Raw genomic sequence first — 15,717 nt, forward strand, 5'->3', positions numbered from 1 at the left:
CTCCTTCTTGCTTGAGGAACGTCCCAGGAGGTCTTCCTCACTAGGATTTTCGTCCTCCTCCTCCCTTGTGCATTCGGCCATATTGACTATGTCAATGGCCTTGCACTCTCCTTTTGGATTCTCTTCTGTATTGCTTGGGAGAATACTGGGAGGAGTTTCAATGACTTTCTTACTCAGCTGGCCCACTTGTGCCTCCAGATTTCTGAGGGAGGATCTTGTTTCACTCATGAAACTGAAAGTGGCCTTTGACAGATCAGAGACTATATTGGCTAAATTAGAAGTATTTTATTCAGAATTCTCTGTCTGTTGCTGAGAAGATGATGGATATGGCTTGCTATTGCCCAGCCTGTTGCGTCCACCATTGTTAAAACCTTGTTGAGGTTTTTGTTGATCCTTCCATGAGAAATTTGGATGATTTCTCCATGATGAGTTATAGGTGTTTCCATAAGGTTCACCCATGTAATTAACCTCTGCCATGGCAGGGTTCTCAGGATCATAAGCTTCTTCAGAAGCTGCCTCTCTAGTACTGTTGGATGCATGTTGCAATCCATTCAGATTTTGAGAGATCATGTTGACCTGTTGAGTCAACACTTTGTTCTGAGCCAATATGGCATTCAGAGTATCAATTTCAAGAACTCCTTTCTTTTGAGGTATCCCATTGTTCACGGAATTCCTCTCAGAAGTGTACATGAATTGGTTGTTTGCAACCATGTCAATGAGTTCTTGAGCCTCTTCAGGTGTTTTCTTCAGGTGAATAGATCCACCTGCAGAATGGTCTAATGACATTTTCAAAAATTCAGAGAGACCATAATAGAATATATCTAATATGGTCCATTCAGAAAACATGTCAGATGGACATCTTTTGGTCAGCTGCTTGTATCTTTCCCAAGCTTCATAGAGGGATTCACCATCTTTTTGTTTGAAGGTTTGAACATCCACTCTCAGCTTGCTCAGCTTTTGAGGAGGAAAGAATTTATCCAAGAAGGCAGTGACCAGCTTATCCCATGAGTCCAGGCTATCCTTGGGTTGTGAATCCAACCATACTCTAGCTCTGTCTCTTGCAGCAAAAGGGAAAAGCATGAGTCTGTAGACTTCAGGATCAACTCCATTCGTCTTTACAGTCTCACAGATCTGCAAGAACTCAGTTAAAAACTGATAAGGATCTTCAGATGGAAGTCCATAAAACTTGCAGTTTTGTTGCATTAATGCAACTAGTTGAGGCTTAAGCTCAAAGTTGTTGGCTCCAATGGCAGGAATGGAGATGCTTCTTCCATCAAACTTGGACGTTGGTTTTGTGAAGTCACCAAGCATTCTCCTTGCATTATTATTATTTTCGGCTGCCATCTCCTTCTCTTGTTCTAATGTTTCTGAAAGGTTACCTTTAGAATAATTTAATTTAGCTTCTCTTAATTTCCTCTTCAGAGTCCTTTCAGGTTCTGGATCAATTTCAACAAGAGTGCCTTTTTCCCTGTTCCTGCTCATATGAAAGAGAAGAAAACAAGAAAAGAAAGAGGAATCCTCTATGTCACAGTATAGAGATTCCTTTATGTTAGTAGAAAAAGAAGGGGTAGAAGAATGAAGAGGGAGATTCGGATTTTTGGATGAAGAGAGGTGGAGAGAAGTGTTAGTAATTAAATAATTAAATAGAAGAAGAAAAGAGGAGGGAGATTTCGAAAATAATTTTTTGAAAAGGGGTTAGTGATTTTCGAAAATTAGAGATAAAATGTAATTAAAATTAAAACATGAAACAATTAATTAATTAAAAAGAATGTTTGAAAAAGGGATGAGATATTTTCGAAAATTAGAGAGGGAAAAGTAGTTAGGTGGTTTTGAAAAAGATAAGAAACAAACAAGAAGTTAGTTAGTTGATTGAAAAACATTTGAAATCAAAATTGAAAAAGATAAGAAGATAGTAAGTTAGATAAGATATTTTTGAAATCAATTTTTGAAAAAGATAAAATTTTTGAAAAAGATCAAATAAAAGATAAAAAAGATTTAATTCAAAAATTTTGAAATTATTTACTTCACTAACAAGAAACTACAAGATAAGATTCTAGAACTTAAAGATTGAACATTTCTTAACAAGAAAGTAACAAACTTCAAATTTTTGAACCAATCACATTAATTATTAGTGAATTTTCGAAAATTAGATATAAAAGATAAGAAAAAGATTTTTGAAAAATAATTTTTAAAATTTTCGAAAAATAGAAAAAAATGAAAAAGATATGATTTTTGAAAAAGATTTTGAAAAGATAAGATTTTTAAAATTGAAATTTTTTGACTTGACTTGTAAGAAATAACTAATTTTGAAAATTTTTGACCAAGTCAACCCAAAATTTCGAAAATTTGGAGGAAAATAAGGAAAAGATATTTTTTTATTTTTGAATTTTTAATTAAGAGAGAGAAAAACAACAAAAATACTTAATGCATGAAATTTTTAGATCAAAACAATGAATGCATGCAAGAATGCTATGAATGTCAAGATGAACACCAAGAACACCTTGAAGATCATGATGAACATCAAGAACATATTTTTGAAAAATTTTTGATGCAAAGAAAACATGCAAGACACCAAACTTAGAAATCTTTAATGCATGGACTCTAACAAACGAAAAATGCATATGAAAAACAACAAACAACACAAAACAAGAAAACATCAAGATCAAACAAGAGGACTTATCAAGAACAACTTGAAGATCATGAAGAACACTATGAATGCATGGGATTTTCGAAAAAAATGCAAGAAAAATTTTTAAAGCATGCAATTAACACCAAACTTAAAAATTGACTCAAGACTCAAACAAGAAACACAAAATATTTTTTGTTTTTATGATTTTATGATTTTTTTGTATTTTTATTATTTTTTTTCGAAAATATTTTTGGAAAAATGAAAAATAAAAGAAAAATTTTTGAAAAAGATTTTTGAAAAGAAAATTACCTAATCTGAGCAACAAGATGAACCGTCAGTTGTCCATACTCGAACAATCCCCGGCAACGGCGCCAAAAACTTGGTGGACGAAATTGTGATCCATGTTCTAACTATTTTGAGAGAAATCATTATTATGGCACTGGTTGAATTCACAACTCCGTTCAACTAACCAGCAAGTGTACTGGGTCGTCCAAGTAATAAACCTTACGTGAGTAAGGGTCGATCCCACAGAGATTGTTGGCATGAAGCAAGCTATGGTCACCTTGTAAATCTCAGTTAGGCAGATTAAAATTGGTTTATGGTTTCGAAAATTAATAATAAGAAGAAAATAGATAAAATAATAAAAGGGATAGAACACTTATGCAGATTCATTGGTAGGAATTTCAGATAAGCATATGGAGGTACTGTATGGCTCAAGGACGCCTGCTCTCCTACTGCTTCAACTCAATCCTTCTTACTCCTTTCCATGGCAAGCTGTATGTAGGGCATCACCGTTGTCAGTGGCTACATCCCATCCTCTCAGTGAAAATGGTCCTCTGCGGCTGTCACTCGCATGGCTAATCATCTGTCGGTTCTCAATCAGGTTGGAATAGAATCCATTGATTCTTTTGCGCTTGTCATCACGCCCAGCCTTCAGGAGTTTGAAGCTCGTCACAGTCATTCAATCCCAGAATCCTACTCGGAATACCATAGACAAGGTTTAGACTTTCCGGATCCTCATGAATGCCGCCATCTATCTAGCTTATACCACGAAGATTCTGTTGGGGAATCTAAGAGATACACATTCAAGCTCTGTTGCATGTAGAACAAGAGTGGTTGTCAATCACGTGCGTTCATAAGTGAGAATGATAATGAGGGTTATCTAATCATCACATTCATCATGTTCTTGGGTGCGAATGAATATCTTGGAATAAGAATAAGAGAGAATTGAATAAAAGAAAATAGAACTGCATTAATACTTGAGGTACAGCAGAGCTCCACACCCTTAATCTATGGTGTGCAGAAACTCCACTGTTGAAAATACATAAGTGAAAGGTTCAGGCATGGCCGAATGGCCAGCCCCCATGTGGTCACAAGACCGAATGATCAAAGAGACCAAATACATTAGTTAAATGTTCTATTTATAATAAACTAGCTCCTAGGGTTTACATGAGTAAGTAATTGATGCATAAATCCACTTCCGGGGCCCACTTGGTGTATGCTTGGGCTGAGCTTGATCAATCCACGAGCTGAGGCTTCTCTTGGAGTTGAACTTCGAGTTATGACGTGTTTTGGGCGTTCAACTCCGGATCATGACGTTTTTCTGGTGTTTAACTCCAGACAGCAGCATGAACTTGGCGTTCAATGCCAAGTTACATCGTCAATTTCCGAATAAAGTATGGACTATTATATATTGCTGGAAAGCCCGGGATGTCTACTTTCCAACGCCATTGAGAGCGCGCCATTTGGAGTTCTGTAGCTCCAAAAAATCCATTTCGAGTGCAGGGGGGTCAGAATCCAACAGCATCAGCAGTCCTTTTGTCAGCCTTTTTCAGAGTTTTGCTCAAATCCCTCAATTTCAGTCAGAATTTACCTGAAATCACAGAAAAATACACAAACTCATAGTAAAGTCCAGAAATGTGAATTTAACATAAAAACTAAGGAAAACATCCCTAAAAGTAGCTTGAACTTACTAAGAACTACCTAAAAACAATGCCAAAAAGCGTATAAATTATCCGCTCATCAAACATCAGCCATAAAGAATTTGGTGTTTATGCCGAATGATATCTCAAATCGGCCCTCCTTCTAGCGCCAAATGTTCTGACCTGTTGACACCGGAATATAGCTCGTTCTTCGAAAAAGGTCGGCAAACTCCTTATGATCGAAACACGAAACACGGCAGTTGGAACCGAGGTGGTGGGTACCTGCAAAGGTCCTCCGACGCTCAAGTCAATAAGAGAGTTTATGAGTATAAGCTTTTTATTTGGAAAAGATGGAATACCTGTTTGGCCTCTGCTCTCCGCCTTATATCTGGTTGGTCGTAGGTGACCGTTTTTAGGTAACGTCCGAGCATTAATCCACGTTGCCGAGCTATAACTCGTAACCGACTTTTACCTGTTCATATCACTTTCCTTATCTGCTAGGGTGGCACATTCTACTATCATTAACTTGTGATTAACTTGCATGGGCGTATCTATTGGTTTGCAATCCACCATTTATGTTTCTGCCAGAAGGTCCAAAATGTACTTTCTTTGGGAGATAAAGATTCTTTTGCTGGATCATAGAACCTCTATTCCAAAGAAATATTTTAGTCTTCCCAAATTCTTCATTTCGAAGTCTGTAAATAGGTTTCTTCTCAAATTTTCAATTTCTTCAGTATCATTTCCCGTTATGATCATATCATCCACGTATATTATTAGGCAAGTAATTAAATCTCCCCGTTTTTTCAAAAAAGGGTATGATCAGAGTTACTTTGCTTGTACCCATACCTTTTCATGGCATTTGTAAATCTTCTAAACCAAGCACGTGGAGATTGTTTAAACTCATAAAGAGCCTTCTTTAACCGACAAACTTCATGTTTTCTAAATCCCATTGAGAAACCTGGAGGAGCTTCCATGTATACTTCTTCTTTCAACTCTCCATGCAAGAAAGCATTCTTGACGTCAAATTGATGGAGTGGCCAATCTTCATTTGCTACTATTGAAAATAACACCCTGATAGTATTAATCTTTGCAACCGGTAAAAAAGTTTTAGTGTAGTCGATATCATAGGTCTATGTATAACCTTTGGCCACCAACCTTGCCTTGTACCGTTCAATAGTGTCATCTGCCTTGTGTTTAATGGTGAAAACCCATTTGCACCCGACTGGCTTTTTTCCTGTTGGTAGGATACACTTCTCCCAAGTTTCGTTCTTCTCTAGAGCTTTTATTTCTGTATTTATGGCTTTTCGCCATTCAACTTTCTCATTGGCTTCTCGGACAGTTTTTGGAATGTCTTTTGTTAAGAGTCTGGTAAAAAAAACCTTTGCAATATCTGCTATTCCTTCTCTAGCCACTTTTATCAAGTATCTTGAGTTACGGGAAATATGTTCTGGTGAGTACCAATCAGGAGGCATCCTTCTGTTTCTTCTTGGAGGAAGAATAAAGGTATTGGGCTCTGGTTCTTCATGTTCCAGTGCTATACTGTTATTATTAGTGGTCTCATTAAAAACAGGGAGTAAATTATCAGATTGACAATTACTTATCTCTTGTCTGACATTCTCAAAAGGACTCTCACTGGTTGTATGTACCGAGTTATTTTCTACGTTGAGTGAAGTATACTCGGTGGCTCCATCTGCTTGCTCTGTTTGAATAGTTTCTGGGCAACAAAGGTTATTTAGCCAACTTGGTGGTTCATTATTGTTCTCCCCCTGAATGCCATGTTGGCGGCTGAAGTAAAATTCGGATTCTAAAAAATCACAATCCATGGTCACATGAATACGACGAGTAATTGGATTGTAGCACTTATATCCCTTTTGGTGTGTAGCATACCCAACGAAAACACATTTTTCTGCACAAGGATCAAGTTTGGTTCTATTGACTTTGGGGATATAGACAAAGACGGAACATCCAAATACTCGAGGTGGTTAGGTTAGAATAGGCGGGATTGCAGTCTGAGTAGCCAAGATTTGTAAAGGTGTTTTGTGGTGGAGAACTCGGGTAGGTAGGCGATTTAGTAAGTAGGCAGAGGTCGCTATAGCTTTAGGCAAAAAAGTTTTTGGAACTTATGCATCAAAAAGCATGGCTCGGGTCATCTCAAGTAACTTACAATTTTGCTATTCAGCCACACCATTTTGTTGGGGTGTATTTGGGCAGAAAGTTTGATGGATAAGACTATTTTTTCCATAAAAAATTGCGCATTGATTGGTTTTTAAATTCCCCACCATTATCTTAGTGAAGTACTTAAATTTTCTTGTTGAATTGAGTTTGAATCATTTGGTAGAAAGCAAAGAACTTATCAGATACTTCAGATTTGTGTTTTAAAAAATATACACAAGTCATGCAAGAGAAATCGTCCATAAATAACACAAAATATTAAAAATTATTATGGGAAATAGGGGCTAGGCCCCACACATCATAATGTATTAGAGAAAAACTGGAATTGACTTTATTGTTGGTTGGAGAAAAAGAAACTCTGTGATTTTTTGCACGAATACAAGTTTCACATTTGAGAGGTTCAGTACTACTTGTAAAAAGACTAGGAAATAGAAACTTAAGGTACCCAAATGAAGGATGTCCAAGAAGCCAGTACCATAACCAAAGTTGCCTAGTAACCGTTCTGTGAGCAAGCTTTGTATGACCCTGGTGTGCTACTTCATCAACATAGTAAAGGCCGTCTTGCTCAGTACCATGCCCCTCCTTCATAAGAATGTCCTATAAAAGACAAAAGGTAGAGTATATGAGTACCACACAATTTAGTTTCTTTGTTACTTGGCTAACAGACAATAATTTTGATGATAATGCAGGGACATAGAGACAATTTTTTAATTTCAATTTTTCTGAAAAAGTAATGGAGCCTTCTCCTTGAACATCAATTAAATCTCTACTAGCTATTTCAATATGGACTTTTGAGGGTATAGTCAAGCTGTTAAAATCATGGAGGTCATGAGTCATAGTATCGGTAGCCCCACAATCGAAAATCCATTCATCTATTTTTTTTAATTAGATTCTGATTTTGGGACTCCCTTTATATTGAGTCGCCGTTTGGGCTGAGTAGCGAAGGAGTTCAGTAGTCCTTGCCCTTATCGCTGCTGCCTTGCCATCGTAACTTGCTTCCTCTTTTCTGTCCTCGCCACCGCTGCTGGTGACCTCTGGGATGCTCGCAGCGGCGGCTCTCTTACTCTGATTTCTCAATAACTTGGGATTATTTTTCTACCAACCTGGGTAACCCACCATCTTAGAGCAGTTTTTTTAGTGTGTTTCTTCTTTCTTCTTCCACCAATTACTTTTTTTTCATCAGAGTTGCCCCTCATAGATAATTATATCCGTTTAGTTTTAAATCAATTGACAAATTGTCATAATTGGTTTGAGATGATCGCATGCCAAAACTATTGGGTAGCATATTTGCAATTTGTAAGGTCAATTCGTCAGAATTTTGAGTCCCTAGAACCTAACTCTACTCTGATACCATGTTACCATGTTATCATGGTACAAAAAGTTTAGGAAAGAAATGAATAATTATTTAGAAAAGTATTATTTTTATTATTCATATTTTTCATTACAAGGTTCTTACCAATATATAGACAAAGAGTACATTAAAAGTACGCTAGTTATGGAATAATATCCTAATAAATTACATTTATTTTTTTCTTATTTTTTATATAAAAGGTTAATTAGAAAGGTTCTTCTGTTTATAATCATTTACTCCACTCCTTTTATATGTAAAATATTTATCTATAACAGTATAAAGCAGGAAAAAGGTAAGTCAATTTTCCAATCCCTTGTACATCAAGAAACCCTTAATATAGTAGTTGGAATTAAGCAAAATCAACAAAATCACACTAACTTGGAAGATTCTGATGAACACTCAAAGTTATAATGCTGTTCGCTGATCACCGCCGAAGCGGTTACGCGCCATGGATCGTGATGGCTGCTTCGCCTTTCTGTCGCCTCTGCTGCTTAGGTTTACCATTGCACCTATGTTCGTTCAAATCAAAGCTGTTCGGAAATTTTTTTCCACAGTAGTTGCATCTGGGAAGAGGACGGCAGTGGATCCTGCAATGCACCGCTAACGCATTCTGGTCAAGGAAGGAAGCCCCACAGACTACACAGACAAATTTTGGTTGGTGATGCACAGGATTCTTTCTCCATCTTCAGTTTCAATGTGCGCGAAAAAACTCTTCAAGTTCAGAGGTTTTAGTAAAACTCCTTATTCTAGAATGAGGAATCATCTTGGAGTCTCTCCATACTCATCTAAGAAGTTGCGGATTCGAATTTTTCTATCTTTGAAAAAAAACTCTAATTCCTAAAAAAAATGTTACCATGGTACAAAAAGTTTAGGAAAGAAACGAAAAATTATTTAAAAAAGTATTATTTTAATTATTCATATTTTTCATATTTGATTACAAGGTTCTTACCAATATATAGACAAAGAGTACACTAAGAGTACGCTCGTTATGAAATAATATCCTAATAAATTACATTGATTTTTTTAATCCTCTTTGATATTTTTCTGATTTTGTTCCCTAATTATAATATTCTAAGGTGCCGCATGTCCGAGTTCCTCGTGAGGAAATGAGGGTGGTACCTGGAAGAGACTCTGATGCATAAATTAGCAAGGGTTTTAAGCAGTTTTTTTGTAGAGTAGAACATGAGTTATATTGGGGTTCCAGTGTATTTATAGAGATGATGACCATATTTGTTGGAGTAGTTCTATTTTTTCTTATAAATAAGCGTTCCTTTTATTTTGGGAGTTTGTTGGGATCAGCTTTTTAGATGAGGTAGATATAGTAGAAGAGATTCATGAAGGTAGTTATTTACTTTGAATAGGTAAGGTTTAACATCCTTATGTTAGTGTCCGACTTTTTTAAAGAGTCGGATTTATCTTAAAGTCTATTTTTATTGGTGGACTTTTTGTGTTATTGGGCCTGAATATAAACAATAGTTATGTTGGATAACTTTCTATTTTACATTTTAGATATTCATATATTAAAATTAAATTATAAAGTAAAGTTAGAAAAAGTAAAATAAAGTGTGATGAATAAATTATATGCGTACAATTATGAGTAAAACCCCATAATGGTCCCTCACATTGAGTCTGTGCACCAATGTTACCCCTAACTTTTAAAATGCTCTAATTGCACTCTTCAGATTGAGCTCCGTGCGAAATCCTGGTCCTTCCACCCAATTCCGGCATGACTCAGCAGCCGGAGCGCTGAGCTAGCTGCTTATGGTCCACGTAGGCAGCCTTAAACGATGCCGTTTTGCCTGGATGGTGTTAATGAATCAGAACGACGTCGTTTTGCCTTGGAGGGGAATTGAAAGGTTGCTTGGGAAAAGGGTTGATCATTCGTTAGTCTTTCTCATACTTCTCTTCAGACGTTTCTTCTCTCTGTCGTCCAGAGAATGCTGTGACATTAGGACACGTTCTGGTTAGTGCTTGACTGAGTTCATTGCCAGGAGAAGGAAGGACGCCACAGGTACGAAGTTGTTGAAGCAGAGGGTATCGTCATCGTCAGCTACAACAAGGTTAGTAATACAATGTGTAGTTGAAGTTTATTTTTTTTTTTGGTTTTCACTGATGGCTCTTCACGTGGTGTGTTGATTGAAGGAGAGTTCATCTTTGTTTGGTGTTTTGTTTAGATTTCTATGTTGTTAGGTTTTTTGTGGTTACATTGTTAGGAAGGGGTTTGGGTTGCTCTGTTTTTTTTCTTCCTCAAAGAAGGGTTGCATGTGTTTAATTTGTTTGTTTACTTATCTGGCAGATGAATGAAGTATTGGACATTATGTTTCATCATGGAGGGAGTTTTGAAAAGGGTGTAAATGGAAAGATTGGTTACTATCCGAACAACAGAAACTGCTTTGGTGATGTTGAGGTGGATAGGCTGGATGTATTTTACCTGAGAAACTATTATAAAGAGCTAGGTTATGAGAGAATGAAGAAAGTCTGGTGGCTTGTACCTGGAAAGAGCATAGGAGAGGGATTGAGGAAGTTAAATAGTGATGCAGACCTAAGAGAGATGTGTGAGATGGGTTCACAGAATGCGAGTCTTGTTGATATCTATATTGAACATGAGGTTTCGTTACCTGAACTGATAGAAGGGGAGGATGTTATGGTATACATTGATGATCAAGTAAGGGACCTTGGGACGCAAGCTAAGAAAAATGTTGCAGTTGCCCCACACGATGCTGCTAGGCCAAATGATGAAAAGAATCCTACTACTAATGTGAGTCGACCTAGGGAGGAAGGGGTAAAAGCATCTGTTAAGGTGCCGACTGAACAAAAACTTAAAAAGTATTTGTTCAGAGATGATCATAGCTGTGCAAGGGAGGATAAGAACAGAGCAGCCAATCGTAACTGGGTTGCTAGTAAGCTGGTGAAGAAAGTCAGAAAGTATCCCAACTTCAGGCATTGTGATGCAAACACCTTCTTCAAGACCAAGTATGATCTTTTATTGAATAGGAACTCGATCTCAAGGGCACTGTCTGATGCTAGAAACCTTGTATATGGTGATGAAAAGACACAGTATGCAATGGTGAGGGACTATGGAGAGACACTGCTGAAGACCAACCCGGGTTCAACTGTCCAAATTTGCACCATCCTATAGCCAAACGGTGATGTCATATTTGAGAAAATGTATGTGTGTTTAAGTGGCTGCAAGAATGGATTTAAGGCAGGATGTCGTCCACTCATTGGACTTGATGGTGCTTTCCTAAAAACTGTCTTTGGAGGGCAGATTCTATCAGCTATTGGGCAGGATACAAACCACCACATATATGTCATTGCTTGGGCAATTATGGAAGTTGAAAACACTGCCAATTGGAAATGGTTTCTGGAACTATTGCACGTAGATTTGGGAGATTACAAGACACATGGTTGGTGTTTCATATCTGATATGCAAAAGGTACATGACTGCTAATCCCTTCTGATTTAGTTTCTTGTTTGGTTGCTTCACTGTGTTATAATATACTAGATCTGTAAGAGGCTTGCTGATATGTGAGTAGGACTACTGTAGATGCACGATAGTAAAAGTTAGGGACAATTATAGTACCTTTAATAGAAACTCAGGGACTATTATGGTGAAAATATTAGAATTCAGGGTCTATTATGGTGAAAATTAAAAAAAGTCAGGGTCTAATTCAGTGAGCATATAACTGTGTATTCTACAAACTTCTCTCCGCTGTATCTATGTTAATTATTATTTGCATCCACTCTGTGTTGCAGGGACTCATAAATGCTGTATAGAAGGTGATGCCTAATGTGCATCACCGTTTCTGTGTATGGAATTTGTGGAAGAATTTCAACAAGCAATGAAAAGATCTGGAGCTAAGAGGCTTGCTGTGGGATTGTGCACGAGCCACAACCTTTGAGGAATTCAGGGAACATAGGAAAAAGTTGAAGCGGCTTAATCCGGAGGCATGGGCATACCTAGAAAAGTGGTCAACACATTCTTGGACAAGATCTCAGTTCAGTCACAAGCCAAAGTTAGACTCAATATGTAACAATGCGTGCGAAGTATTCAACGCAAAGATTAAGGAAGCTAGGAAGAAGCCTATAATCACACTACTGGAAGAGGTTAGGATGTTCGTAATGAGGACGATGGCCAAAAATAAAGTGAAGTTGGATAATCATGTGGGGATACTTCCCCCAGTGATCAATAGCAAACTGGAGAAGTTAAGGAAGGAATCTAGGCAATGACAACCAATCTGGGCTGGAGACACCGGATACGAGAAGTTCGAGGTACATGGACACCCTACACACCATGTAGTGGATCTGGGGAAAAGGCTATGTACTTGTTAGTTTTGGATGCTAACAGGTAATGTATTTAACTGTTACTTAATTATTTAACTACTCTGCCTAGTGAGTCTAATTAACTATGCACCTAATTGTTATTGCTGATTATGGTGTTACAGGAATCCCATGTGTGCACGCATGTGCTGCTATTGCTAGGGTCAACAAGTGGCCAGAGGATTTCTGCCACAAGCTCCTCACAATGGAGTCCTACAAAGCCACTTACTCCCACCACATAAATTCTTTACCTGGCCAACAATTATGGGAAAGATCTGAGGCCAACAGACCATTGGCACCTTTGGTTAAGAGGAAACCTGGACAGCTCCAAACCAATAGAAGGAAGGATGCGGATGAGAGGGGTCAGTCTAGTAAGAAATCAAAGGCAACCACCACTCTAAAGAGACCGCTACGACCATTCACTTGCAAGTATTGCTTGCAGAAAGGTCATACAAAAAGAGGGTGTGAGAAGAAGAAGGCTGCTGAAGCTGCAGAGGCTGAGAAGAAGAAAGTTGCGGAGGCTGCTGCTAAAGACCCTAAGATTGCTGCTCAGAATGTCACTGCAACTGCCTTTGCGTCAGCTACAACAACTACTTCCAATGCACATCAAGCTGCAACTGCCTCTGCTACTGCTATAGGCTCTGGAACTGCAACAGCGTCTGCTACTGCTACTGCATCTGCTCCTGCTCCTGCCACTCTTGTGGATGTGGATGTCCAGCAGGCTGAGATTGATTTGTCTCAGCCCTCATACTCTGAAGCTGAAAACTCCCAAAAGGTATTGTGTTTAATAATGCTTCATGTAATGTGTTTTTATTATTTGTCTTATTTTATAGGCCTTATGTCAAATATTGTCTGCATTGTAGGAGCATGAACAAAACAGGAACACACCTACAAGACCTGGAAAACTGTCACTTAGAAGAAGGTCACCTACTCCAACTGGCTCTGCATCATTCAATCCAATGGAGGGAGCTAGTGAGGCAATTGCAGCAAGGCTCGCCAACTTTCTCAAGTTTGTACCCACCCCAGGTTTCAAACCGCCAAGAAAGAAGTGATTATGATCCTAGCTTTAGGTTGAAATTATGAAAGATTGTAATATTTTGTGAAACAATTATCTTAGTCTCTTTTGTTTGGTCATGGTGATTTATAGACACCTCTGCAACTTTTAAATACTAACTAAGTTGCTGGAATCTACCTGAAACAATGCTCAGAATTTTTTTGGCTTGTTATTGTCATCAATGTATTATTGCAGAATTTTATATGAACTATTTTTATTGTCATTCAGTTATGAATTGTGCCTTATGTAAGCTTTTTCTACTGTTGCTTATCCATATTAATTATGTTTACAAAAACAAAACCAAATAGTCATTCAATATATCAAAAACAATCTAATGTCAATTACATTGTTCATAAACTGGATTACACTGATTCTGTGTTTCAGTTCTCACCCTATCAAAACTTCAATAGTAACATCAACACAAACACAACTAACACGAATACCCCTAAACCAAGCACTTGGACCATCAGTTTTACATTTCTCACATCTGCTTCCAGTTTGTCCACCTTCCATGCAATGTTCATCTTCATCCCAACATGCTCATCTTCTTCATCAGACTTCAGCGGCACCTCATCCTGTACCGAATCTGCCCAGACAAATAACCCACACCAATTCTTTTCACTAGTCTGTAAATATGCATCAACCTTATCAAACAACTACCTCAACTAACCAACACTATAAATTCCAGCCAGTAATTACACTCACATTATAATTCGGACACCCGAAAAACGGCTTATTAGGATGAATCTTTGTCCCTAACCACCGAAGGACAGGCCTGCACCCACAATCACACCACTCTGGAACTGCTGAATGCCGGCTACGCACATTGTTCCCTCTCCAGTTTTCAGTCGCAGATGAGCGATTCGACCTTCGAGAAGTGTGACTGTCACTTATGGCGGGAGAGGACGAAGAATAAGAATAAGAGGAAGAGGGAAGAAGAGCTTGAGCTGGACGACGAAGCAATTCACACAGGAAGAGGAAAGAACAACTTAGGGTTTATAATTGGTACCAGGGACTAATTCAAGGAATTCGAAGATTCTTTGATGATAGTCCACATCAGCTAGCCGTTTAAGGCTGCCTACGTGGACCATAAGTAGCCAGCTCAGCGCTCCGACTGCTGAGTCACGTCGGAATTGGATGGAGGGACTAGGGTTTCGCACGGAGCTCAATCTAAAGGGTGCAATTAGAGCATTTCAAAAGTCAAGGGTAACATTGGTGTATGGGCTCAATCTGAGGGACCATTATGGAATTTTACTCGTACAATTATACAAATATAAATTTTATGTTGATGCATAAATTATTAAAAGTAAATGTATCATATATATCGCTCTTAATTTGTGTTGCAGAGAAGATAAAATACGAAAATAATTTTTTTAGTATGTATTAATTGCTTAACTTATATTTTATATAATAATAGAATATGTTAAATTTTTAATAGTAATTGTCATTTATTGAAAATATTGATTAAAGGTTATAATTAATATGTTTGTAACTTTTTAAAAAGATTTTTTTAGTATATATTAATTACTTAATGACCCTACCAAATTAATAAATTTTTAATAGAGTTTTAAAATTTTAAACAATAAAAGAGTATTGTAATAGTTATCTATTTAAATTCTATTTCTAATTTAATTTATAACATATATGCTACGACTTTAAAAAAAGCTAACTTTTAAAAGTTAATTTTTATAAGTTCTTTTTTAAAAGTAAAAATTTTACCAAACTAAATTTTAATCATTAAATTGGGTCTTTAGAATTTCTTATACTCTTGAACTTAGTTCTTAGTATTAGATTTATAAAAATATTCTAGAACAAATATCTTTTTAGATAAAAATTCAAGTGTAATTTATTTCTTGTGAAATTATTAATTAAGAATCATTAAATAATTTAATATATTTGACTAAATTATTATATAATAATTATGAATTATCAACTTTACGTGAACACAATTTCATGAATTTTTACCATCTTCCTATTATATTAATTTGGTGAGATAAAAAAAAATATTTGTATACCAACTACGTAATTATTTATTCAAAAGAACAAATATAATTAAACGATTATGTAAAATATCTTATACTGTTGATGTAATAAAATTGTATTCTCTACATTATTATTCAAAATATAATAAAAATTCACATACAATTATCTTTATATAAAGTTAATAGTTGAAAATCGTTAAAGGATGATTCAATCAAACTTATTAAATCATCTAATAATTCTCAAGTATTAACTCCGCATAAAAATAGTATGGGTATGTAAAATTAAT

At 36.7% G+C, this 15,717-nt stretch overlaps 1 protein-coding gene across 1 annotated transcript; it reads left to right on the forward strand.

Moving 5' to 3' along the window:
* Positions 1 to 11,240: 11,240 nt before the first annotated feature.
* LOC130945487 (uncharacterized) lies at positions 11,241 to 12,304 on the forward strand. Its single transcript, XM_057874197.1, has 3 exons — positions 11,241 to 11,510; positions 11,831 to 11,845; positions 11,933 to 12,304. Exons 1-3 carry the CDS (start codon positions 11,241 to 11,243, stop codon positions 12,302 to 12,304), a joined length of 657 nt encoding a protein of 218 aa, XP_057730180.1.
* The last annotated feature ends 3,413 nt before the right edge of the window (positions 12,305 to 15,717 follow it).

This window comes from Arachis stenosperma, chromosome 8, assembly GCF_014773155.1.
Source record: "Arachis stenosperma cultivar V10309 chromosome 8, arast.V10309.gnm1.PFL2, whole genome shotgun sequence".
Lineage (NCBI taxonomy): Eukaryota > Viridiplantae > Streptophyta > Magnoliopsida > Fabales > Fabaceae > Arachis > Arachis stenosperma.

Bases quoted from the DNA above. Each gene is read 5' to 3' on its own strand.
- LOC130945487 (XM_057874197.1), top strand. From the start codon at position 11,241: ATGTATGTGTGTTTAAGTGGCTGCAAGAATGGATTTAAGGCAGGATGT.